The sequence below is a fragment of the Carettochelys insculpta genome, chromosome 29 (genome assembly GCF_033958435.1).
Source record: "Carettochelys insculpta isolate YL-2023 chromosome 29, ASM3395843v1, whole genome shotgun sequence".
Classification (NCBI taxonomy): domain Eukaryota; kingdom Metazoa; phylum Chordata; order Testudines; family Carettochelyidae; genus Carettochelys; species Carettochelys insculpta.
This window is the reverse complement of record NC_134165.1, coordinates 3,005,553-3,030,468: the sequence shown is the minus strand read 5'-3', so window position 1 is coordinate 3,030,468 and position 24,916 is coordinate 3,005,553. Positions and strand designations below refer to the sequence as shown.

General features: G+C 60.6%; 1 protein-coding gene across 5 annotated transcripts; it reads right to left on the bottom strand.

Moving 5' to 3' along the window:
* Positions 1-4,130: 4,130 nt before the first annotated feature.
* LOC142003309 (tetratricopeptide repeat protein 39A-like) lies at positions 4,131-24,104 on the bottom strand. Of its 5 annotated transcripts, none has more exons than XM_074980145.1 (18): positions 24,027-24,104; positions 14,905-15,006; positions 14,579-14,710; positions 14,129-14,199; positions 13,923-13,990; positions 13,302-13,366; positions 12,858-12,957; positions 12,660-12,725; positions 12,206-12,314; positions 11,914-11,981; positions 11,435-11,494; positions 11,156-11,317; positions 10,788-10,879; positions 9,719-9,839; positions 9,287-9,398; positions 8,246-8,360; positions 7,778-7,894; positions 4,131-7,019 (listed from the first exon to the last, which is right to left on the bottom strand). In XM_074980145.1, exons 1-18 carry the CDS (start codon positions 24,050-24,052, stop codon positions 6,902-6,904), a joined length of 1,704 nt encoding a protein of 567 aa, XP_074836246.1. In that variant the 5' UTR covers positions 24,053-24,104; the 3' UTR covers positions 4,131-6,901. The 5 variants fall into 5 exon arrangements, 4 of the variants coding, with proteins under 4 accessions (XP_074836246.1, XP_074836247.1, XP_074836245.1 ...); XM_074980146.1 differs by lacking the exon at positions 24,027-24,104 and adding an exon at positions 22,516-22,584; XM_074980144.1 differs by lacking the exon at positions 24,027-24,104 and having other exon boundaries at positions 14,905-15,047.
* Between the last annotated feature and the right edge of the window lie 812 nt (positions 24,105-24,916).

The following is a 24,916-nucleotide window of genomic DNA, read 5'->3' as shown; positions in this document are numbered from 1 at the left end:
GTTACGCAGGAGCCATGTTCCAGAGGTGGCTGCCTTTCAACAGTGGGCAGGTGACTCCTGTGTGTAATCACTCTTAGCTAGGGCTTTTCAGCTGTCAATCTGAAATCTCATTCCAAAGGAGGTCAGTGTCACTAGCCCATTTTTCAGATGGGAGAAAAACAAGGAGCAATACGGCTTGGTTCGGAAGAAGTGAAATTCATTGGTCTTTCATAAGCAAAATTCCCTTCCAAGGCCAGTTCTCTGTACTCTGCATCAGGTTGAACTCTATTTCAAACTGGGAGCCTACTTTGTAATGGCTGGGATGTAACCTGAGACCGGGCTTTCCCCAAGAAGGCCACCTGCAGCTTCAGAATAAACCCTGGCAAATGAAGTGAGGTGCGCAGAAGGAAAGCATGTTCAGCTGGGACCAGAGCCTAGGCGTTAACTAGCCAGCCTCCCTCCAGCCACTAGATTCTCTCCCCTCCCAGAGCTGGTGGGAGAATCTCCAGTCATGAACTCTGGTCCTGCTCCACCCGCTAGGCCCCTCTCCCCCTCCAACCACCACTGTGCACTCACTAGATCCCAGAGAGTTTGCTCCCCTCACTGCTTCCAAGGGGGGGGGAAGTGTGACTACAGAGGCACAGAGCTCCAGAAACAGTCTCATCCTACCCCCCCGTGAAGAGTTCAAACCCAGGAAACAGACTGGCCCTGCCAAGTGTTTGCTCAATCGGTTCTTGAAAGCCTCCAAAGGCAAGATACCTTGGAGCCTCTTCCAGAGCATAAGTAACTCAGTGTAATGGGGTTCAGGGGTCTCCAAGCACCACAATCCATCTGGAGGCAGGAGTGACTCTCACTCAGCAGGTGGGACGGGAAGTTTATGAGTCGACAAGAGGCCCAGCTCAGCACAGAGGTGTGAGTACAGTGGGCAGAGACAGTCAGTCCAATCCATCTTGGGGAGAGGAGCCCAAGGGGTGCCTCATCTGGGGTCGAGCTGCCCCTCAGGAGAGGCTGGCTGCCTTCCCCCTCTCTCCCCGCAGCTTCTTGCTGCCGCCTCAGATTCAAAACCCAGCTTGGCTCCTCCGTGCTCTTTGTTCAGGTCAGAGGTGTTATCGGACAGCTTAGGTTACAGCCTCGGGGTCATCCTTAGCACTGTGAGCTGCTCTGCCTGTCACACACCCATCCAGCTTGACTCTCACACACCCACCCGCCGCTCCGTCACACTCAGCATCAGAAAGCTGTTCTGCTATCGAACCTCAGTCTCCCTTGCTTCAGATTAAGCCCATGACTTCTCCTGCTCTCGGTGGACGCGGATGGTCGAGTCCCCATCAGTTGTCTTCCCTTGAGACTAGACGTGCCTCTTATTATTATTTTTTTCTTTTTAAGCCTGTCCTGTTGCAAGAGAGAGGGCGACTCGGCGCCAGGATGCCTGGGTTTTCCCTCTGTTAAGGCCCCATCCCTGTAGCATTGGAGCCCCTGACAGTCTGAAATGTATTTACCCCCAGGGAGCGTGAGCACCCCTCTTTTAGGCTGGGGAAACTGAGTCACAGCCTGATTAGCTGAGTTGCCCGGGGTCAGGGAATTGGAGGTGGGCCCCTCCCAGGTGGAGTTGGTGCCCTGACCACTGAGCCATATCATCCCTCCTGAGTGGCTGTGCAGCCTTGGGAAGTTGCTTCCCCTCTTGCTGCCTTGGAGGCAGCTGGGGCCTGAAATTTGTGATTGTTCTGAAAGCATTCAGGGAGCTTTTCCTGCTTGCTCTCTGCAAGGGTTTAGCCACCTCGGGCCCCCCTCCCCCATCTCTCTGGCACTTTTCCAGGGCTGTTTCACACAGCTGGGACAGCTCTCCTGATCAAGTAGCACAATTGGTTTCCTCGCAACACCAGCAGCTGGGCTGCTGGCTCGGGAGACCCCTCTTCTCGCGGAGCAGGTGTTCGCACGGTTGAAAAACAAAATCCTCCCTGGCGGGTAGCAGCTGGGAGAGCCAGGGCTGCAGCTCAGCCCAGCTGCAGAGCAGGGATTTGCTAAATGGCAGCTTTGCAGCTGGCAGGGGTGTGATTCAACTGAGGCCACTAGGCGGCAACAGTGGCGTGGCCTCTGAAAGTATCGGCCTAGCCCAGCTGTAACAGCGCTGCAGGGAGGATGTTTTCTTACAGGGGATTATGAGGGGAGATTGTCACCTGATTCACCCCAGAGCCAATGCCTAGGGTGTCTCCACAGTTGGATTGAATGGTTTGCAAGGTAGCTGTGGGGTGTGAAGGGGAAGGGCAGTGCCCTCTCCCCCCAGTTTTCACAAGGCCACAGGCTCCCATACCGCTCCCACTTACAATGTTCTTTGCTCTGCACAGACCATGACCCTGAAATAATTATTTCCCTCTGCCTTGCACAGCAAACCTCTGCGAGTGGGCCCTTCCCACTAGCAGCCACAGTCGAAAGGAGGCTGAAGGGAGACAAGTCCGGTGCATGGTTTTAACAGGGAGGGGAACCAACCCCTGGCAGGACTCACCCAGGAGCAGGGGATTCTTAAAGCTCGAAGTTGAGCTGCCTTGTTTTCCTCAAAGTGCTGCTTGGGTGCCAAGAGAAATTCATAGAGGGGCTGCGTCGTGCAGAAGCGAAACCGACGACTCGGCTCCTGAAGTACCTTTGAAGAGCTGGGCCTGTGAGACGATTCTGGTCTGTTCCCAGCTGCAGCTGAGCCCCCTGAATTCCTACCCAGAAGCAGGTCCGCAGGATGGAAGATGAAGAACTTAGCTGTTCTCCATGTCTCCACCCCTCCCCAAGGTAGCCCACAGGAGTTTTCAGTTGGGGTGAGCGAACTTTTTACAGCAGGGCCCACTTTTCGTCTTTGCAATTAGCAGGACCCCCTCCCCGCCCAACGTCATCCGAACTGACAGAAGTTTGGTTACTTTCGTATAAAAAAACACCCCCCAACCTTTCAGCACACGCCAAAGTCTGTAGAATGTAAAAACTAACAGGTTGCAACGTGTTTAATGAGATGGACAAGCCTGAGCCTCAGCAGCCAGTTGTGCTGCCACCCCCCCCCCTTATGAAATATCACACCCCCTCGAGGGGGCCCACCCTCCACTTTGCACACCCCTCCTGTGATACCAACCCCCCCCGCCACCCAGTCCACCCGCTGTGATGTAGAGGTGGTAAGAGCGGAGAATCGCAGCTGTGCAAGCGATTGGCCCAGTGTAGCTGTATCGTTTTTAAAAAGAAGTTTGGCCAGTGCACAGTCAGCCTGCCGGGGAAGCCCTTTGCCACATAAAAGGGCTTTTGAAAGCCTGACCCTAGGGAGGCAGGGGAGAGAGACACAAAACGAGTAATGATGGGTTTGGTCCTGCTTAGAACAAGGGGATTTTTTAGGTCTCTTCCAGTTCTATTGGTCTATGATTCTGGGAACAGCAGGTGCGGTGTGTCCATTCCGCCCTCTCACAGTGTGCTAACCCCTGGCTCTTCGGCAGGTGTTGTCTCAGCACTTTCCGAAGGAGGCCAGCAGCATTCTGCTTCATTTACAGTCTGGGGAAACTGAGGCCCGGCAGCGACAATGACTTGCGCCAGGCCACCCAGAAGGCCACCGGTAGAGTTGAGGAACAGATGCCGTCTCTCCCAAGAGCCCATCCGGTGCTCTATCCGCTAGGCCATTCTGCCTCGCAGCTCAGCGCATCTAAAGCTGCCTCGTGGCGCTACTGACTTGGACGTAAGGTGCCTCTGAGCTGCGGAACCCACTGCCACATGACACCGAGCCCCTGGTTTTAGCTGAATGCAAAAACGGTGGTAGGCACGGGGAGGAGGACAACTGCAGTTCATTTGGATACAAACAAAAATTCAGGTTATCGACTCAAGGCATAAGCTGACCCCTTTAGTGCCTGCGGCGCTGGGCAAATTAAAGCTGATGGCCCAGCCGTGCTTACCTGGGTGTCTGGCACTTGGCCCCACAGCCGGTGGTGTTGACCTGCTGTTTCCTACAGGCCTGAATTTGCTGGAAGTTTAAGTCCCTTCTCGCTGAATCAAACACACGTCCCTACCACCCTCATCCCAGCCCCCACCCGAGCAACGCTGCAGGCTCAGAGAAACCAGCAGCGGGCAGAGTTTGGTACGTTCAGGGCTGGCCCTACGTTTTTTGCACGGGGACAAAAAAAAAAGACACCCAGGAATACAAAGGAAACATCTTTATTTTGTTTACATCCGCTCCAGAATTAAAATGGATTAAAACTCTCAGCAGAGCCCCCCCATTTCTCGTTCACTCCCAAACCTCCATAACCTAATCAAGTGCTCATTGTAAGCAAATCCCATTGCCCCTCGCCTTGGGTGTAGCTTCTGGTTCTCTTGCCAGCTTGGTGCTGGGCTTACCCGGCCACGTGTGGGGCTAGGATAAAAACCAGCTGTTTCCTTGTCATGGGGAATTCCCACCACGCTGCCTCCGGGCCTTTGGTAACAGCTCTGTCCTTTAACAGGGCATCTATGCAGAAGTGCACCCCGGTAACTGTAAATGGGTTGAAAAGCAATGGCTTCAATTAAACAGTAGGAGCATAACTCCCTTCCTGATTAACTCGGGAGAGCCATATGAGCCTGCCGTTCACAAACAACGCAGAGGCCTGTGGCTCCTTAGGCTATGTCTACACAGCATGCGAATTCTGGGGGAGATTTTCTGAACTAGTACTGCTACCCACAATATATATTCAAATAGCACTCGGCTATTTCGAACGAGAACGTCCCGACACACGGAGCCTACTTTGAAGCAAAGCCAGCGGCCGCCCTGCGGCTCATTTCAAAATACACTCGAGTCCTTGTGCAGACACCCCCGTTTGGAAAGAGACGTTGGTCCTCGTTTGCTGCTTTCAGACTGAGCCAGCCACCAGTTGGGAAGTATTTCGCACTAGCGGTTGTGTTGTGTCATCGCTTGCAAAGTTATTTTGAAGTCCCGGCCGTGATTTCAAAATAACTTGGCTGTGTAGACACGCCGTTAAAGGCAACCAGATTTACGTGGGCATCAGCTTTCCTGGGCAGCATCCCACTTTGCCAGCTACAGCTGATGAAGTTTATGACCCAATAAGTATCCAAGAGGGAGCCGTGTTAGTCCGTATCTTTAAAAACAACAAGAAGTCCTGTGGCACCTCAGAGGTGCATCTGACGAAGCGGGTCCTTGCCCTCGAAAGCTCATGCTCCAAAACATCAGTTCGTCTATAAGGTGCCACAGGACTGCTTGTTACCTGTGAGACCAGACCGATATTGCTGCTCCTCGTTATCGGTTAGTCTTCGGACGCCACCGGACGCCTCCCTGTTTCTACGTACAAGCCGCGCCCGTCACTGAAGCTTTGCCCCGTGGAAAATACACCGGGATGACAATGGGATTCAACCGCAGGCCTCTGTGCTGGCGCCTTGCCCGGGCGGCTGTGCTCTCCTGGCCAACAGCCCACTGTGCCGTGGGTACACATCCCAGCATCCCCAGCGGGCACATGGCTTGTGGGGCAGCGCCGTGCGTTGGGGGATTCCACCCCATCACCCACCAGGCTCTCGTGTCCTGGGCCGACGCTGCCCAGGACCTTTGCCTGGGGGGCCTGCTGAATTTGCAAAGCCTCAGTCCAAATGTCGCCGCTTTTTGCAGCTGTTTCCGCTGCACGGCGCCTCCCCAGCATGGAGCGCAATCACTGGCACTTCAGTAGCTGGCAAGTGGGCCCAGCCCACGGCTCCTGCAGAGCAGGGACCAGCTGCCAGCTGCAGCTCATGCAGGCTGCCGGCGTTTGGCCAGGCTGTTCCCTTGGCATGATAGGTTCAGCCGAGCCTCGTTAGAGTGAGTGGCTCGCTCGAAAGGGATCAGCCCAGTGGCCCGGCTGGTGTCCAGGGCTGCAGCCCATGGGACCAAGCAATGTAAAACCACTTCCAGCACATAGCGGCTACACACAAGATGCCCTGGGCACCAGGGGGACGAGGTTCCAGTGAATTGTGCTAAAGGGAGACAGATGATTTTTCTACCCAGCCTCCACAGGTCAGGGTTCAAGGCCCCATTCTTGCACTAACCCGCCCCTTAGCATCCTTCACGCAAAGAGGCACCCCCTGCTGCCTCAGTTTCCCCCCTCCCTGCCTGCCCGAATCTGGGACGACACGGCTCAGCGGTCGCTCAGCGGCTGCACTGCTTAACAACACGACAACCAGCTCTAGCATTCAGCCCTCGTCACAGCGGGGCCCCTGCACCCTCGCAGCACACCTGAATTTCCAGCCCGAAAGAGAGGAGGTGGAAATATAAAAACAAGGTCACAGCTGCGGTTTTAAAACCATCGCCTCCCAGTGATGGAGGTGGCAGCAGGTCCAGGATCACCCCCGAACAAGAGCCCAACGGCAGACTGGTCAGCGGTCCTCTGCACCCCGCTGGGGATGGCAGAAAGAGGCGCTGCCTGTCCGGCTGACCCCGAGCAACGCTGGACAGGTCTGTCCTGCCTGGCTGTCTCATGCTTACAGGATGACATGGGCTGGGAAGGGACCAGCCACCTGGGGGTGGAGCCGGCTGGGCCGCCGGGGACCAGAACTGGGGAAGCAACGCGTGGCTGGGAAGGTAAACCAGCCGGGGAACACACGGCACAGCCCTGACTGGGCCCCACGTGACTGGCCCCACTGTTAATTTAATTAACGCGCGTGGGGGGAGGGTTGTGGGTTGCCCTCAGCCTAGGGCCCCAATGTGCTCTGCAGGCTGAACAGTCCTTTAAGGGCTCAGCCTCCCGCAGGATCCAGTTCCCCCCCGGCCATTTATCACGGGGACCCCAGCGCCGGCGGCTCACACCCCCTCCCAGCTCCGCCGGCTGCGGCAGGGGGCGGCTCCAGGAGCACCGGGAGGGTTGTGTCAATTGGGTTTCCTTGAAAGTGCAGGTTCTCCTCTGGGGGGGTCCACCCCCTAGGGGCCGGTGCCTCCCGTTCTCGGCTGGGCAGCTCTTTAGGAAGGGCCGGGCCCCTCTGTGCCGTTCTCCTCCTGGTCAGCCTTGAGCCGCGAGAGAACCGCGTGGATCCGGAACAGCGTCCGCGACTCCATGGAATAGTTCTTGTAGTTGTTCCTACAGGGGGGAGGGGGTGAATATGGGGGGCAAACAGCCATAAAGGCACCTCCCCTCTTCCCCCACCAGGGCTGGTCTCCATCATGTGCACCAGACGCTCCCCCACCCCCACACGCACCAGACTCCCCCCGAGAGCCCTACCCCCGGATCAGCTACCCAGCCAGTCACCCGCCCTCCTCCCTCCTGTTCAGACACAGCCCTGGCCCGTGGGGGTGAGAGACCCCAGAGAGACAGACACCCCCCCCCCCAGGGCCCTGCGGCAGGGAGTGACCCCCAGAGACACAGACCCCCCTCCAGGGCCCTCGAGTGGGGAGCAGCCCAAGCCCCCCCAGAGACACAGCTGCCCCAGAGAACCGCCCAATGTTCTGGAAGCAGCTCCGCTCCCTGCAGGATTATGGGAAATTCAGACCCCAGATGGGAGCAGCTGGGTGGGGGTGGAGGCGGAGGAGCCCACCCCCCTCCTGCCCCCAGGATAGGGGGCAGGGCCGTGCCGGGGTGGGGGGCAAAGGGGCAGACGGTTCCTGCTCCCCTTAGCACCACAGTGCAGGCTGGGCTGTCCCAGCTGGGGCTCCCAGGGACATGTGCTGGTGTAACGGCCCCCAGGCGGACTCGAACCGGGGACCTCTGGAGTTTACGGCAGGAGCTATACAGCGCGAGCTAGATGCCAGCTCTGCCCTGCGCTCCAGAGGCCCCCGGTTCGAATCCGCCCAGGACGGGCACCGCCGCTTCCACCCTCCCCCCCCGCGCCGGGGCCCCACCTGGCTCGGCGCAGCAGCCGGACGGCCTCCTCGCTCCGGCCCCGGGCCACGTGCAGCAGGCTCAGCTCCAGCAGCGCGTTGGGCACCAGGTAGTGATCACAGCGGATCTGCTTCTCGCTGCCGGCAAGAGGGACGGATGGGCAGGCGGGCGGCAGCCCTGCAGGCCCTGGCCGAGCTCTGCCCCGGGGGCTGCGGGGCCCGCAGAGCTGCCGAAGCACAGCGCCCCCCAGACACCCTGGGGCCCTAGCAGGGGACAGCCCCCCCCCCAAGAGCCAGGACCCCCCTTGGCCGGACAGGCCCCGGGGCTGGGGGGGCCCCGCTGTGAAAGCCCCCGGGGGGGTGGCCTAAGAACAGCAAGCAGGAGGTGGGGGGGAAGGGGAGACCGGCAGGCCCCAGCCCCTGCCCGGCTGGCCGCCCCGTGGGGCAGGGGGGGACAGCGGCCGGGCGTGGCCAGCAGGGGGCGCTCACCTGCCCTGCACGGCGCTGAAGCAGGCCTCGGCCTCGGCCACCCGCTGCAGGTGCCTCAGGCACAGCCCCTTGAGCAGCAGCAGCAAGCACCGGTCGTCCGCCTGGAACTCGCCGCCTGCGGGGGCGGGGGGCAGGGGTAGTGCCTCGTCCGCTGCCTGCCCCCCCACAGCGCCCCATGACCTGCCCCCCACAGCCCCTCCACAGTCCCCCTCGCCTGCCCCCCCACAGAGACCCCCCACGGCCCCCCACGACCTGCCCCCCACAGCCCCTCCACAGTCCCCCTCGCCTGCCCCCCCACAGTGCCCCGGAAACCCCCCACGGCCCCCCACAGCCCCTCCACAGTCCCCCTCGCCTGCCCCCCCACAGCCCCCCACGACCTGCCCCCCACAGCCCCTCCACAGTCCCCCTCGCCTGCCCCCCCACAGCCCCCCACGACCTGCCCCCCACAGCCCCTCCACAGTCCCCCTCGCCTGCCCCCCCACAGCACCCCAGAAACCCCCACAGCCCCCTTGTGTCACCCCCTGCACAGTCCCCTGCATCCCAGCCCCCAGACCCCCCTCATCCCCCTGCCCCGGATGTGCCCCTCCCCACACATCTCGTACATGGCCCCACAACATTCCTGTCCCTTCCCCCCCGGGCCTACACAGCCCCCACGCCTGGGCAGCTGCCCCCCTGCGCCTCCCCGGCCCTCTGCACTGTCCCTGCTCCCCCAGCCCCCCACTGGGCCTTCCACCCCCTCTGGCTCGGCCTAAGACAGGGGCTGAGCCCAGCAAACACAACGCAGCCACATGGGAAAACCTGTGCCTGGGTCCCACCCCCTGCCCCACGAGCCAGCCAGTCCTGCCCTGGGGCCAGGGGAGCTGGTGCCCCTGGAGGGGACAGGCCCTGCCCCATTCCCTGCCCCCTGAGCCAGCCAGTCCTGCCCTGGGGCCAGGGGAGCTGGTGCCCCTGGAGGGGACAGGCCCTGCCCCATTCCCTGCCCCCTGAGCCAGCCAGTCCTGCCCTGGGGCCCCTGCAGGGGACAGGCCCCATGTCTGTTACCTGGCGATTCCTGCAGCTTTTTCTCGGCCTGCAGCAGCGTCTCCATCGTGGCCTCCAGCAGTTCCGGCTGCTTCCCCAGCACCGTGAAGCCGTTCCACATGTACATCATCTCCTGGTGGGGGACGGGGGGGGGTCAGGGCAAGGGCTAGGCCGTGCGCCCTGCAGCGGCAGCTCTGAGGCCCCCCCTGGCACAGCCCCACCTGCCAGGTCCCCTCCCTGCACCCCCACCCCGACTGCACAGGGTACAGCGGCAGCACTCGGCTGGGGGGATGTGGGGAAACTGAGGCACAGAGCAGGCCACGACCTGCCCAAGGTCACACAGCAGGGAGCGGAGTGCGACCCGGCCTTACTGATTTCCAGCCCCCCTCCCCTCCTAGAGCTGGGGGGAGAATCCAGCACAACTTGAGCCCTGCCCCTCCCCTCCCCCCTCACCAGGGCCGGCACCGGCACCGGGACGGGCTGGCTGCCCTTATAGCGCCGGGCTTTCCGGATGGCAAACTTCTCCGTGGGGGGAGATTTACCCGCGATCTTCTGCTTGAAAGAGGACACCTGCCTGGGGAGAGAGGCGCAGCTGGGCTCGGCTCCGCGAGAGGGGAGGTTGTACGAGGGGCCCTGGGCCCACCACCGGGATCCAGGATCTCCCCTTGCACAGCCACGTTCCAGTGGCCTGCAACAACGGCTCGGGCCGTACCCGCTTCAGTGCCCCAGCCGTTAACTCTGGAACCTAATGACTGCACAAAGGCAGCGGCAATGCAAAGGTGCGGCAGATCAAAGAGCGACAAGAGCAAAAACCCAGAGCTGGTCTCACGTGGACGCCGTGGCTAGGCCCAGCGCTCAGGCTGGGAATGGTCTCAGTGGATGTTTCTGTTGGCCCCAGGCCGGCCCAGCGCGTCCAGCTGAGGCTGCAAATTCAGCACCATGAACAACCAGAGCAGGGACGGACCCCAGGACTCCCAACTCAGCCCCTCTAAACACTAGGCCCCCACTCTGCTCCAAGAGCTGGGAGAGAACCCAGGAGTCCTGGCTCCCACCCCACCCCACCTCACTTTAACCACTAGTGCCCCCTCCCCAGGAGTCCTGGGCTAGGCCCACGTCCCTCGTCTCTGTAGGCAGCCCCTGCCGGTTGCCCAGCTTCGCTGCAGGGGCGGGGGCCAGCTGAACCCCCGTGAAAGACGAGGGGCAGAGCAGGGAACCACCAGGGCCATGCACTAGGCTGATGCAGAAAGGGGAACACGCAGGTCTGCATCTGGGGGTCTGTGAGAGAGGGCGAGTAACTGGTGGGTGAGACACACACAGCTCTGCCGGTGCCCCTCACCCCCCCTGCCAGCCCAGCCCGGCTCCCCCCAGCCCTGCGGTGCCCCTCACCCCCCCCGCCAGCCCGGCCCAGCTCCCCCCAGCCCTGCCGGTGCCCCTCATTCCTGACCCACAGCCCCTGCCCCACAAAGTCCCATTCCTTGTGCTGCAAGGCCTGAAAACTGCCCCCCCCGCACCCCACACCCACCTGAACAGCTCCACCTCGTTCTCCCCGAAGGGCCTGGGCTCGTGGGGGGGCAGCATGCTGAGGAAGGCGGCTTTCATGTACACGTACATGGCCTGGGGAGAGACGCAGCCCCCATCAGCCCCCGCGCGGCTGGACCGGGCCCAGAACCCACAACCCCAGAGCAGCGCCCGGCGGGCGAGAGCCCTGCAGCTGGGCACCCGGACGGCCCCGGAGCAAACCCGCCCTGCGCGGTGGGGGCTCGGCAGGGGGCGCTCCCCACCTCCACCGGCCCCACGCAGCACTGGGGCGCTGTGCCGGGGCGCCCCCTCCCCAGTTAACCCTTCCAGCCCCAGGGAGCTCCCCACCCCCCAGCCGCTCGGGCCCCTCACCTTGGACCAGCGGTTCTCCTTGCTCAGCAGGTCTGCGTAGAAATAGGCCATTTTCCAGACCCCCTTGTAGGCAAAGCACCACATCAATTCCCAGTAGCACATGTGATGGAACTGCTTCCAGGCCTGCTGGGCTGAGCAGCCGGCCTCGAACCTGCCGATGGCCTGGGCCGAGAGGTGGGAGCGTCACAAGCGGGGCCCGGGGCTGGGCCTGGGACATGGGGTCTGGCCCCCGCCCAGCCCGCGGCCGCGCCTGGGAGCTCAGGATCGCCCGGCTCTTACCTCATTGATGTTTCCTCTGATCTCCTCTATCCTGCCAGCAAAGAACAGGAAGATGGCGCTCTGCGGAGGGAGCCAGGCGCTGTTATGGGGGGGGCACAGCCGGGGGGGCTGGGATCCCCAGGGAGTGAGTCTGGGGGAGGGATCTCAGCCCAGTGGGGTCACACCTGTCTCCACCCAGGGGGCTGTAGGCTGGGAGTTTGGGGCACCAGCTGGGCGGGGGGGAGCAGGGGATTGTGGGGTGGGAGTGAGGGGCACCAGCAAGGGGGGGGGGCAGGGGCCTGTAGTTTGGGGCACTGGCTGGCTGAGGGGAGCAGGGGACTGGGGGGCGGGAGTGAGGGGCACCGGGTGGGGTACAAGGGGTCCCAGAGGTTCTTTCCACCCTCCCTGGTTTTAGCTGGGATAGCAAAACACACTGGGAGGCCAGATCGGGGCCCCCGGGGCAGCCCCCAGGCGAAAGGCCTCGCCAGCCAGCCCCGTACCTTGGGGTAGCGAGAGAGGTAGGGTCCCAGCAGCCTCTCGGCTTCCATGCAGTCGTCCTCCCCAGTCCCTGCGAGGGTGCAAGGAGGGGTCAGCCCAGCTCCGGGAGTGAGCAGGGACCCCTGGATGGGAACGGGGGCCGGCTCAGAGCTGGAGGCCCCAGGAGGGGACAGGCCCCAGGCCCAATTCCCTGCCCCCTCCAGCCAGTCCCCTGCACCTGGGGCCAGGTGGGAGCCAGCACCCTCGGGAGGGGCCGGGCCCCTTGTCCCACCCCCCGCCAGCCCCGGCTCCTACCCAGGATGAAGGTGAGGAAGGTGTGGTAGCAGAGCAGCAGCATGGTGCACAGCAGGGCCCGCAGGTTCGGCGTGGTGGCTCCCTGGTGCAGCTGCTGCAGGCCATACTCCTGGGCAGGGAGACACAGTGGGGGTGGGTCCCATTGCACTGCCCGATGCGGCCACCTCTGGGGCAGCGCAGCCGGCCACTGCCACACACAACCACAGGGCCAGGCCCCCTCTGGGAGCGGCAGGGGGAGAGGCTCTCGCTCCAGCAGGGGGTAGGGGACTCAGGCCAGGGCCCTCTGTCTGCCGGGGCACTGCCTGTGCCCCATGGGTGGGGCTCTGGCTGCAGCAGGGCTGGGGGTGGAGGACAGGCCCCTACTCCCTTCCCCCAGCCCCATCGGGGGCCCTGCAGACCGAGCAGCGCAGCGCCTGCCCCCCAAGGGATGCCAAGGGGCCAGGAAGGGGGTTACCTTGTCCCCTGAAAACCCAGCAAACTCCAGCAGCTTCAGGATCCGTGGGGGGAAGAGGGAGAGCGTCTGGGGAGGAGAGAGGCGTGAAAGACCCAGGCCCCAGCCCTGCCCAGGGGCGTATCGCAGTGACCAGCCCCGGCACCAGCCAGTTCCAGCCCCAAAGGCCACAAGCCCACTCCCCCTTCAGCCGCAACTCACCAGGTTAAAGGCGCCGATGCCCAACGCCAGCCCGCCCTGCAAGTGGACGTGGGCCGCGCCGGCCGCACCCTCACCGGACTGGACAAAGGTGCTCAGCGACCTGGAGAAGAAACAGGAGAGTCGAGGGGCGCTAACCACTAGCCCCCACTCCCCTCCCAGGGCTGGGGGGTGAACCCAGGAGTCCTGGCTCCCAGCCCCACCCCGCTCTAACCACTAGCCCCCACTCCCCTCCCACGGCTGGGGAGCCAACCCAGGAGTCCTGGCTCCTGCCCCTGTTCTCTCCACACCACAAAGGACCCCCAGGAGAACCACTGCAGTTCCCACCCTCCCAGCACAAGAACTGCCTGGAGGCGGAGGGCCCTGTCCTGCCCACCCCACACCCCACCCCCAGGGCAGCAGCCTAGACAGGGCCCCTCCCCCAGCGCCCCCCCAGGCAGCACTCACCTGTAGATCAGGTAGCTGCTCCGCACCTTGATCCCCCCCTTTATGAAATTCACCATGTTCTCATCCTGCAGGGGGAGAAAAATGAACCTGCCACCCAGAAAGGGCCCCTGTGCCCAGTGCTGAGATGCAGCCACCTCTGGGGCGGGGCAGCAGGGCTTATAGAGGGACCCTTCCCTCAGTACTCAGATGCAGCCACCACTGGGACTGGGTATGGGGGTTGTTTATAAACGGAACCCTGGCCTTGGGCTGAGATGCAGCCACCTCTGGGGTGGGACGTGGGCAGTGTTTAGACGAGTGCTCCTGGCCTAGGGATGAGATGCAGCCACTTCTGGGGTGGGACGTGGGCACTGTTTAGACAGGCGCCCCAGCCTCGGGCTGCGATGCAGCCACCTCTGGGGCAGGATGCAGGAAACCACAAAGCAGCTCTGTCTAACGAGAGAGGAAGCAAAGCTGGGACCCGCTCTGGGAGGTGGCCCTCAGCACCCCTAGAGCCAGGGGGACCAGCCCCCATTGCCAGGGAGAGCCCCACCTGCTCCCTGCAGCCCCGCCCCTGGGTTTAGCTCCCACCCCAGGTGTCTTGGCCCCCGGGCGCTTTGGCAGGTGGGGGCGGGGGTCCCGTACCTGCAGGAAGGTCAGGGCTGCTCGCTGCAGCAGACACTCTGCGTAGCAGACTTCGGCGTGCAGCTCCTCTGCGAGGGAGAGCGACAGGCTCAGCCCCAGCCCTGGCACCCCCCCCCCCCGATCTACCCCTCCCAGCCCGGCTGGGGAGGGAACCCAGGAGTCCTGGCTCCCAGGCCCCGGGCTCACCCACGCCCCGCGGCCCTTACCCTCCGTGAAAGAGTCCACCCTGCTGCCCAGGCTGGAGAGGGAGCCGGCCATGCTGGATTTCCTCCGAAACCTGCGGGGAGGAAGGTGGCTGGGGAGGGGATGTCCCCTCCCCTCCACGGGGGCTGTAACCCTCCAGTTACAGGGCAGGGGATTAACCCGGGAGCCACTGCTCTGACCACTAGCCCCAATGCCCTTTGCCCCCAGCCCCCCCCAGCTCTGCAGTGCCCGGGGAATCTCCCCCTCAGTGGGTCTATGACACACAACATGTGGGTCCATTTCCACCTGGCAGGAGGGCTGCTGCTCGCTCCTCTCCTCTCATGGCCTGGGGGTCCCATTGTCAGGCCAGCCGCCCCCCCACCCACACACCAGCCCCCATGCAACCACCAGCCCCTGGGCCCCCTCCCTTCCCTGGGTGCCCCACTGCCCCCTCCTGGGCCCCCTGCGCCCACCTCTGGCAGATCTCCTGTGCCTCCTTCATGGTCTGCCCGGCCTGGACAATGTCCTCGTGCTCGAAGGTCATCATGGCCCTCATCTCCAGGATGGTGGCATAGACCAGGGCGTGGTACATGCTGTCCTTGGCCCTGAGGGGAGGGGGCAGGTGGCAGGAGAGGGGAGACACCCCCCAGCCCCTCCCTGCCCTGTCTCAGGTGCCAGAGTGGGAGAGGGAAGGGCTTCTCATGCCCATTCTCTGGGCTCCCCCGTGACACACGCCCTGCAGAGGCCGGGAGCCCTTGCTCTCCGAGGGCCTGGGACCACGAGCCGCTCCACCGCTCACCTGGGCTGCAGCTTCCCCAGGCTCTCACCGAACTGGTTGCAGAGGAAGGAGTTCAGGGCCTCCATGCACTCCTCCAGGGCCGTCTCCAGGCTGGGCAGGGGGCTGTGGGTGGGGAGCAGAGGGGGGCCAGTTAGGGAGGCCATGAGCCCAGCCAGAGAGACTGTGGGAACCCCTCAGCCCGACCCGGACTCCAGCCTGGAGTTCATGCTGGATGGAATCCCTGCAGCTCTGGGGAAACGTCCCTCCCAGGAGCAAGTATCGCCCCATGGGCTCTAGGCTTCAGCCTCCCGCCTGGTCTTCCCTCCCCTCACCGACATGCCAGCGTCCTCCCTGAACTGTGGCGGCAGGAAGCCGGCCATGCAGGGTCAGACGTAAGTCCATCCATGTGCCCCAGAGGGAATGAACAGAACAGGGACCCACTGAGCGACCCTTCGTCTCTCGCCCATTTCCAGCCTCTGACAAGCAGAGGCCAGGGACACGGTTCCAGCCCAGCCTGGCTAAGAGCCATCGACAGACCCAACCTCCATGAATGGACCTAGTTCTTTTTTGAACCCGGTTCAAGCCCTGGTCTTCACCCTCCGCCGGCGAGGAGTCCCGCAGGCTGACCCTGCCCTCCTTTGATAGGTTTAAACCAGCTGCCCCATCAGGGCTCTGTCCCCACTCTGGCACACCAAGGGCAGAAAGTGGAGGCTGCAAAAACTGAAAGCACCTTTCCTGTATGCAGGCGTTACTTCCAAACTTCCCATGGTGCCAGACCCCTGGAGGATAGGGCTGCCCCCACCCCAGTCCTCAGGCACACTGGGGATGCCTCATAGGGAAAACTCCAGCCTTGTTCTCCCCTTTACAGAGGGCAGAAGAACAAAGAAAGCTGTAACTTGACAAGGTGCCTACACCGACACAGACCCTCCTCAGGACACAGGTATCAGAACGATGGCTTAACACAGTGATTGATTCACAGTACAAGAGAAAATAAACTGTACTGGTTATATTTCCATATTTCACTGGGATGCAGCTTAAAAGTCCCCGAGGGAAAAATCAAGTTATTAATCAAAGTAACAAAACAAACCAGAGCAGGCAGTCCAACCGAATGCAAAAGAACCAGAACCTGATCGCATCTACGTCCACCTTTCCCTTCCACTTCCACCTCTCGGGCTGCTTCTGAGATTCGGGATACTTATGGGATTCACTTCAGTTGCCTGGGGGGCATCCTCTGCCTCCGTCTTCTCTCTGCCTCCCCAGCAGGCAAAATGCCCTGAACGCTGCCACTGTTCTCAGTTCAGAAAAGTCACGCCACTCACTGGGGCTCAGGTCACATCCAGAAGAGATTAACCCCTTCCCTGCACTCACCCACGACATCCCCATTAATTCCTTTGGGTGACCCCCAGTTCTTGCATTAGGGGAACAAGTGAACAACTTCTCCTTATTCGCATTTTTCACACCTGCCTCCATCCCATCTGTGATGGAGTGGGGGATACCTGTGTGTGTGTGGGGCTCACACAGGGTGTGGGGCTACTGCTGAGGGTTACCTTGACCAGGTAACACCTTTGTACTGCAGACAAAGGAGGAGGTGGAGCCTGAGGGGTTTGAATTGGAACTGGGATTTGGGAAGCAGTTAGTCTGGGCTGGGAGAGAGAGACAAAGGAGGGGGCCAGGCCCCAGCTCTGGGGGCCCCTCGGGGCCTCCTCTCCTCAACATGGATGGAACTGGCTGTCTCTGCCGGCTGCACTGACTCCTCTGTACGATGCTGTGTCCTGTCGGCTAATAAACCCGCTGTTTTCCTGCTAAGTGAGAGACTCTCCTGCCTGCGGACAGGGTGCAGAGCTTGGGGGACCCCAGAACCCCATCACACCATCCCCCCTCAGTCTCCTTCTTCTAAGCTGACAAGCCCCAGGCCTTTTCACCCCTCTTCCCAGGGCGGCCCTTCCAAACCCCTTCTCATTTTTCTTGCACATTTCTGACCCTTTTCCAATGCCAAGCGATCCTTCTGAGATGAGGCCACCACTCCTGTACGCAGGATTCCAGATGTGGGCGTCCCCTGGATTTACACAGTGGCAGTAAAATATCCTCTGTCTTATTCTCCATCCCTTTTGTAATGATGCCATGAGAGGCACCGAACTCTTTTAGCTGGGCCTTCGCAAAACGCCCTGGCAGTGAGTTCCCCAGGGTGACAGTGCCCAGTGTGAAGACACACGTCTGCTGTTTCTTTGCAAATTTCACTGGGCTTCTCCCCCATGGAAAGCCATAAATAACGTGGCTTTACTTGCTGGCTCCATGCCAGCCAAGATTCCCAGACAGCCGAGGTGCCCTGCCTTAGCCAGCTCCCTTCCACCCCACAAGCCATTGTCGTTGCTGTTTTGTGTCCCTTTTCTGGTTCCAACACCCCCACTTGCAGCGGGGTGACCAGACCCGCAGGCAGCCATCAAGGTGCAGCCTTGGCCGGGATTGATTACTGGAGCTGGCCTGGGAGGTAAAGCCTCCTCTCGGCTCCCGCACAGCCGGGCTCGCGTTCCCCAGTGGCACAGGAAGAGGTGACTCCCCACCACGCCCCTGGAGCTTCATCCGAGGCACAGCATCTCAGCAGAGTGCCCCCGCGAGTACGACAGTCTGCATTGGTAGAGGGTTACCTTGGCCGGAGTAATGCTGGCTGCTTGTGCCCAGCAAGCCAGGTCACGCCACAACAGAGACCTGCCCTCTTCCTTCCACCCCCCTTCCCGGCCACAAGCTCTCCCAGGGGGCAATTTGATGTTTTCTTCCAGGTCAGGGACAAAAATGCCAGATAAAATCCAAGAACCAGGACCCCTCAGGAGCACATTTGCCAGTACATGGGGATCCCTCTGTGACCGGTTCATATTCTCCTGTACACGGCCCCCGGAGAACTGGCACTGGTCTAGTTTTTGCAATTGGAACATTGTCAGCATCTGTCAGATGCCCGATTTAAATGGCCGACAGGAGCCTCTGGCCTCAGTCAAGCAACTGGGGCTCTCGCTCAAAAATATCACACTAATTTGCAGGCTCTACTGTCCAGATGCCCCTCGTGGTTGACGATTCCCTGTCTCCAACCTGTTAGTAATGGAGTCTGGGCTTGCCTGAGGCTGATGCCAGGCTAGCAGGACTCTGAAGGTGAGATTACACAGCAAGGTTATTTTGAAATAACTTTACGAGCGTCTACACGACATAACTGCGATTGTGAAATAATTTCTAACTCGCGGACGGCTTATTGCAAATTTGCTAAACCTCATTATAGGAGGAATAACACAGACATTCCTGTGTAGACAGAGAATGGGGGGCTATTTCGAAATAAACTCTTCCAGAATAGTTTATCCCACAATAATTCTCCTGTGTAGTTGTGCCATTTTGGATTAAGCCCCTGTGATGGGGTTTTGGGGTCCCCCAAGCTCTGCACCCTGTCCGCAGGCAGGAGAGTTTCTCACTTAGCAGGAAAACAGCAGGTTTATTAGCCGACAGGACACAGCATTGTACAGAGGAGTCACTACTGCAGGCCGAGACAGCCAGTTCAATCCATGTTGGGGAGAGGAGGCCCCGAGGGGCCCCCAGAGCCGGGGCCTGGCCCCCTCCTTTGTCTCTCTTTCCCTCAGCCCAGACTAACTGCTTCCAACTCCCAGTTCCAATTTAAACCCCTCAGGCTCCACCTCCTCCTTTGTCTGCAGTACAAAGGTGTTACCTGGTCATCAAGGTTACCCTCAGCAGGAGCCTCACACCCTTTGTGAGTCACTTACATACACACAGGTATCCCCCACTCCATCACATTTTTTCCCCCTTCCAGACCGAACTGAGCGGGGTCACTCAACTGGTGACCTGGGGAAGTTCGGGGCTCTTCCCTTGTGACAGGGCATTGGCTGTACCCTCTGTTTTCCCCTTGATGTGCACCACCTCCACGTTATAGTCCTGCTGGGGGAGGCTCCAAGTTAGGAGCTTGGTTTTGGCCCTTTTTATGTGATGCAGCCGGGCAAGTTCCTTTAGTTCTTTTAGGTTGGTTGGTTTTCCTGCTTTTGTCTCTGGTTCGTTAGCCACGTTCTTAAGTGGGGCAGGCAGAGCCCATACAGATGCTGCAGCACCAACAGATTACATAGTTTTTTTTTGGTCTGGTCCCTGCCCTGTTTGACCACCAGTTCATACAGCTGCTTCAGCCAATGTTTGGAATTCAGTTACAGTCCAGTAAAAGAAGGTACAAATGCTTCCATCCTTGGCATTTAGCCAGACCACCACAATGGTTGTGTGCCTCAGTTTCCCCTTCCATGCCACACAATAGGTTTGGAATGTTCCTCCTCATGTGAGAGGTTGCAAGACTAGTTACAGGGAACAATGGTGACATTTTAGAGTTACAGACTTCTTTAACATACAACTTATGCTTCTACATTAATGTCATTATGTCACATGGCTCTTTCCAAACCTTCAGTACATGGTACAATTTTACAGCTTTTGGTGGCAGCACCCCTTGGTTACAGCAGTCAGCGTGAGTTACAGAACAAACCCATTGCAACTGTACATTTACGTTGCTCTTTGGTAGACCACAACTTTTGTGTAACCTCCTTGAGAATCTGGTATTTTGGGGATAAATGGCTGAGGCCTTTCTTAGCACTATTAAGTTTTAATCTTCTCTTTTGCCCCCTGGGGTGGAAATTTGATTTCTCTGGCTGTGCCCTCCCTTTTAACAAGAGCTGGGCCATTGATGATCTCAGGGAGATGGCCCCCCCCACCAGTCTGGAAATTTGCAAACCAAACTGCTTTTTGAGAGTTGTTTTGTGAGTCCCAGACGCAGAATCCACATGAAGGAATCCCTGTTTATCCCTTACTGGCCCACCAGGCCCAAAGCTCCTTTGTCCTTCCACCTCCAACTACTGCCTCCCCATGGAATCAGAAGTGGAGTCCAGTATAAGAATATAAGTGTTTCCACCATCTGGAGATGGGGAATTGCTGGCGCTCTCCTGCATCCTACAGAGACTGACTGTGCAGCTGTTTTATTTGGTTCTTGCAGGGCTGCTCACATTCCCTGATAGTTTTTACTTTACTTGCACCAACTTCCAATTCCTGAGAAACTTTTACACTGCCTGCTTTGGACCCTTCCAGAGCACAGCCAGTGGTTTCACACTCAGGCAGGTCCTGGCCATCAGGAGCTGAAACAAACTTCTCCCCAGGCAAAGGGTTGCTCTGGTGCTTACAGACAAGCACCTTTCCTGTTCACTCTCCTCCACCTCACTCCCATTTTCTGCAGTCCCCACAGACGGGTCAGGAAAAGTTTCAGGGAAATTCTCTTCCTTAAGAGCTTCCCCAAACAATAACTTACCCCTGTCTGGCTCCACAGGGGCACTGCTCCCTTGAGCCACAACCAGCTCCTGGGTTTCACCTAAACCCAGGATCACTTCTGGCCCATTAGGCAGATTCCCACGTAATCCCCCTTCAGGCAGACAGCCAGTACCACCGGACAGAAGGTTAGGGTCCCTTTCCTCCCTTCTGCTACCAGCTCCTTTATCTTCATCAGTCAGCGTAACTTCATTGCCCATCTGTTCTTGTGTCCTGGCGAGAGGATGACTCTGGTAGGACAGAGTCCTCTCACCCCCTCCCAGTAACACCTCAGCATCAGGCAAAGAACAAGTACCAGAATCGTCTGGTCTCTGGGATTTCCTGATGATCCTAACTGGATTAGACCAAGTTAAAGCATCATCCCCCCTGAGAGACACAGAGGTAGGCCCACTTTCCATCTGGGCTTCAGCTGCCCTCAGATCCAGCTCTGGGACCTTGGCTCCATCTTGAGCCCCCACAGGCTCAGGCAAAGGATTCACTTCCCCAGAAGCAGAAGCACTTTTCTTGCACCAAGGACCAGTGTCCTTAGCAGGGATACCACTGCCCATCCCAGAGCCATTCCCTCTGCTCCAGCCCCCATGGCTGGATTCAGAGACACACCTGGAATGCTCTTTTCTGGTGGATCCTTCTCCAGCCACCCTAGGCTGAGGAATCCTCCTCAGACAATGGGCTAGTTTCCTCATTGGCACCTTTTCCAAACGCAGGCTCTGCTCTCTCCCCAGGCTGCTGCTGCTGTTCAACACAGACAGACAATGGGAGACACTTTCTCCTTTGTCCCAGCCCCCCGGCTGGTCTCCACACACACACAGAAGGTGGAGCAGCTTCTCTCACAGACAACTTGCCATTCCCAGTGGACAAGCTGCTTTCCTGCACAGACACACAGGCACCTTCCTCGGCCCAGGCCTGGAAAACTCTTCGCAGGTCTGTCTTGGCCACTAGTAGATGATGGGTTGGAATCGCTCCTTCCCTCCTTGAGCTGCGGCAGGCCACTCGGTTCAGAGCTCCAGGCAGTCCAGGGTTCCCTGCCCCGATCCGGGCTCACCTCTGCAGGATTCTCCTTAACCCTTAGCTCTGCCACTGCACATCCACGCTGCCTTGTCCAGCTTTTTTAATCTCGATTTCAGTTTCCAGGTGCTGCCACTTCACAGCGGAGTTGCTCAGCGTGGTTGCAGGCTCTCAGGCTGATGCCCTCTGCACCCCACGATTCCTGGAAGAATCCCTTCAGTGTGCCAGGCTTCTTACGGGTCACAAGCTGCCCGGGGTTAGGCCGTAGGCCCCTCTGCCCTCTGGGACCGACTCCAACAGACTCCCAGCGGAACCCCTTCTTCAGTGTGACACCCGCTCTCAGGGACCATGAGCAACCTGTCTTGGGAAGGACTCATTCAGCGTCAGCCTCCTCAGGGGTCACTTGTTCCTGGGGGTTGGGCTCTCGGCCCCTCCACCTTCTGGGACCGACTCCAACAGATTCCCAGGAGTAACCCCTCCTCGGGTGTGACACCCCCTCTCGAGGACCACAACCGCAGTTGCTTGGGTTCGGCCGCAGGCCCCTCCGCCTTGGGGAACTGCACCTCACTGCCCTTTAGCACACCTGGGTCTCGCAGGCCCCTCTTCTTCCAGGGCCCCGGTCACTTACTGCTGGATGCTCCATCCTCGGGGTGCAGAACATCCCACTTCTGACACCAGTGTGATGGGGTTTTGGGGTCCCCCAAGCTCTGCACCCTGTCCGCAGGCAGGAGAGTTTCTCACTCAGCAGGAAAACAGCAGGTTTATTAGCCGACAGGACACAGCATTGTACAGAGGAGTCACTACTGCAGGCCGAGACAGCCAGTTCAATCCATGTTGGGGAGAGGAGGCCCCGAGGGGTCCCCAGAGCCGGGGCCTGGCCCCCTCCTTTGTCTCTCTTTCCCTCAGCCCAGACTAACTGCTTCCAACTCCCAGTTCCAATTTAAACCCCTCAGGCTCCACCTCCTCCTTTGTCTGCAGTACAAAGGTGTTACCTGGTCATCAAGGTTACCCTCAGCAGGAGCCTCACACCCTTTGTGAGTCACTTACATACACACAGGTATCCCCCACTCCATCACAGCCCCCGGAAGCAGGACTCTAATCCAAAGGAGGCTCTAGCGTGGGTAGACACGCTGTGTCAGAAGTTTTGCTTATTCCGGGGCTTCCCTGCAGCGTAGACGCCCTATTCTGGAATAGGTTATTTTGGAATAATAGCTCTGGAATAAACTATTCCGGAACACCCTTGCTGTGTGGACAGATCATAATAATCCAGGTGAGCCCGTTTACCCTTTTCACAGACTGCCCCAATGTTAGCTTCCTTCCACTCCTTGGGAATGGCCCCTTTGCTCCAAGGTGGAACTCCTTGGCCAGTTCTCTTCAAACTCTCGGGCGTAAGTGACCAGGCCCTGCTGATTTGAAACTCTAACTTTTGCAGCTGTTGTTTAACATCCGGCTAAGGTATTGCTGGAGCAGAAAATATTTCTTCAGCAGCACCATCCTGCGTAAAGACGACGTGTTCTGGCTTTTTTCCCCACGGCTGTTGCGGGAAGAGATTGTACGTGGCAAAGAAACAGGTGGGGGCTGATGACTTGCAAAGATAGAGAGCCCAAGGCCAGGCTACTGGGGAGTCCGATCGGGGTTGAGGAGTACAGGTAGAGCTGGGAGGGGGATGCAGTGCCTAGGGCTGTGGGTCTGGACTGAAGGGCTAGGGGAGCCCAGGGCTGGGAGGGAGGTGAAGCCTGGGCCGTGGGTCAGGAGTGAGGGGCACCGGCAGAGCTGCAGGGGCAGGGCTGGGCCGGCAGGGGCTGCAGGTCGGGAGTGAGGGGCACCGGCAGAGCTGCAGGGGCAGAGCTTTGTAGGGGATTGATCAGCAATTTTGTCTCCCTTTACCCCCCCACTCTCCGTGAAATGGACAGATGCCCCCAGCTGTCAGTCCCTCCCCTGCCCCCCGGCCAAGGGCAAGGCCTCCAGGCCCTCTTGCCCCAGCTCGCGACCAGCCTGAGCGCTGTGTTTGCCAAAGGCCGCAGCTGAACCGGTGCCTGGGAGCGCTGAGCAAACACAGCCTTGGCAGGGCCCTGCCAGCACATCCACCCCACCTTGGCCAAACAGGCTGGGCCCCCTCCCTCATGCGCAGGCGGGCTCCAGACAGGGCTGGGTACCTCCCCAGCTGGCGTCCAGTGCAGAGACCTCTCCCCTGCCAGGCCCCCAGTTCCTGGCCTCCCGGGGGGCATCAGGGAGGCTACCAGCCGTGCCCTGGTCAGCACCAGCCGGCGCTACGCTCTGTTTCTGCCCCCACCCATCCAACGCATGGCCTGGAAATGCCCATCAGGCCCCTGTGGCTGGGGGGAGGGGCTGGACCCCAGTTCCGTGGGGGGCCTAAAGCCCCCCCAACCCTTTCCTGACTCTAATCAGCTCCTCCCAAGGGGCATCTCCGCAGCCTGCCCCTCCCCCTTCCCGCACCCCACTTCTGCGCCCCTCCCCCCACAACCCCGCTTCCCATCCCCCCACTGCTCTCCCTGCTCTTCCCGACCCAGCCCTGAATCCAGCCCCCTCCGCCCTCGGGGACCCCCCCGGCTCAGCCCCTCCCACCCTCCCACCCTCCGGGACCCCCGGGTGGCTCTGCCCGAGCGGCTGCTGGGGTCAGGGGACCCCCGGGCTGAGCAGGCCGGGAGGGAGGCGGGGCCCCACGTGCCCGGGACCCCCCCGGGCCGGTGACGCTGCATTGCAGCCGCGGGGCGGGGCGCCCCGGGCACAGGGACCCGCCGCCCCCCGCAGCCCGGCGCGGCCCCGGGTCTCACCTGCCCGCGGCGGCCGCCTGGGCCATGTCGGTCCCGGCCCGGAGCAGGAAGCGGCTCTGCAGGAATGTGCGGCCGGGCCCGGCGGGGCGGGGCAGGAGGCGGCTCCGCCCGGCAGGTGCGGGACTCACCTGGCCGCGCCCGGGGGGCGGGGATCGGGCTGTGGGGGGCGGGGGGAGGAGCTGGGGGCCGGTGGAAGTGGGGGCCCCGGGCTGACACTCCAGGGGTCTCGATTCGAGCCGGAGCTCTCCCGCAGACTCCCTGCAGACCCCTGGGCCAGCCCCGCCCCCCGTGCCTCAGTTTCCCCTCCCACCCCACATCTCTGCGGGGCAGGGAGCGCTGTCACTGCGGGTCTGCGCAGGACCCAGCTCTTGGGGCCTTGAGCCCAGCTGGGGGCCGGGCACAGCTGGCTTAACAGGGCTCCCCCGCTTTGCTGGGACTTCCTAGTACCCCTACGGCCTTCAGCGGTGCCCGAGAGCAGGAGAGGCTGAGCGGCTCTCCCGGCCCCGGCTGCCCACAAGGGACGCAGCTGCCCCAGCGTCACCTCGCACGAATGCAGCAAAACCTGCTCCTGGGCCCACCCCGCCTGCGCTGGTCCCTGCGACAGAGCCTGGCGGGGCGGGCGGCACCTCAGCTCAAGCCAGCTGCCTTCCGGCTGCACAAAATGACTCAGCTCCGATGCTCCACCCCAGACCTGGCTGCACCTCAGGGCCAGGGGAGGGATCCCTGCATCAACAGCCTCCGGCGTCCCACCCCAGAGCCAGCTGCATTCCAGCCGCGGTCGAAGAACCCACCCCTGGCCATGTAAGATGCTCTGAGGGGTGAGCAACACCAGAGAAAACCCTTCTGAGTCTGGCCCATGGCTCCAGCCACGGTAGCCAAGGCCTCTTTCC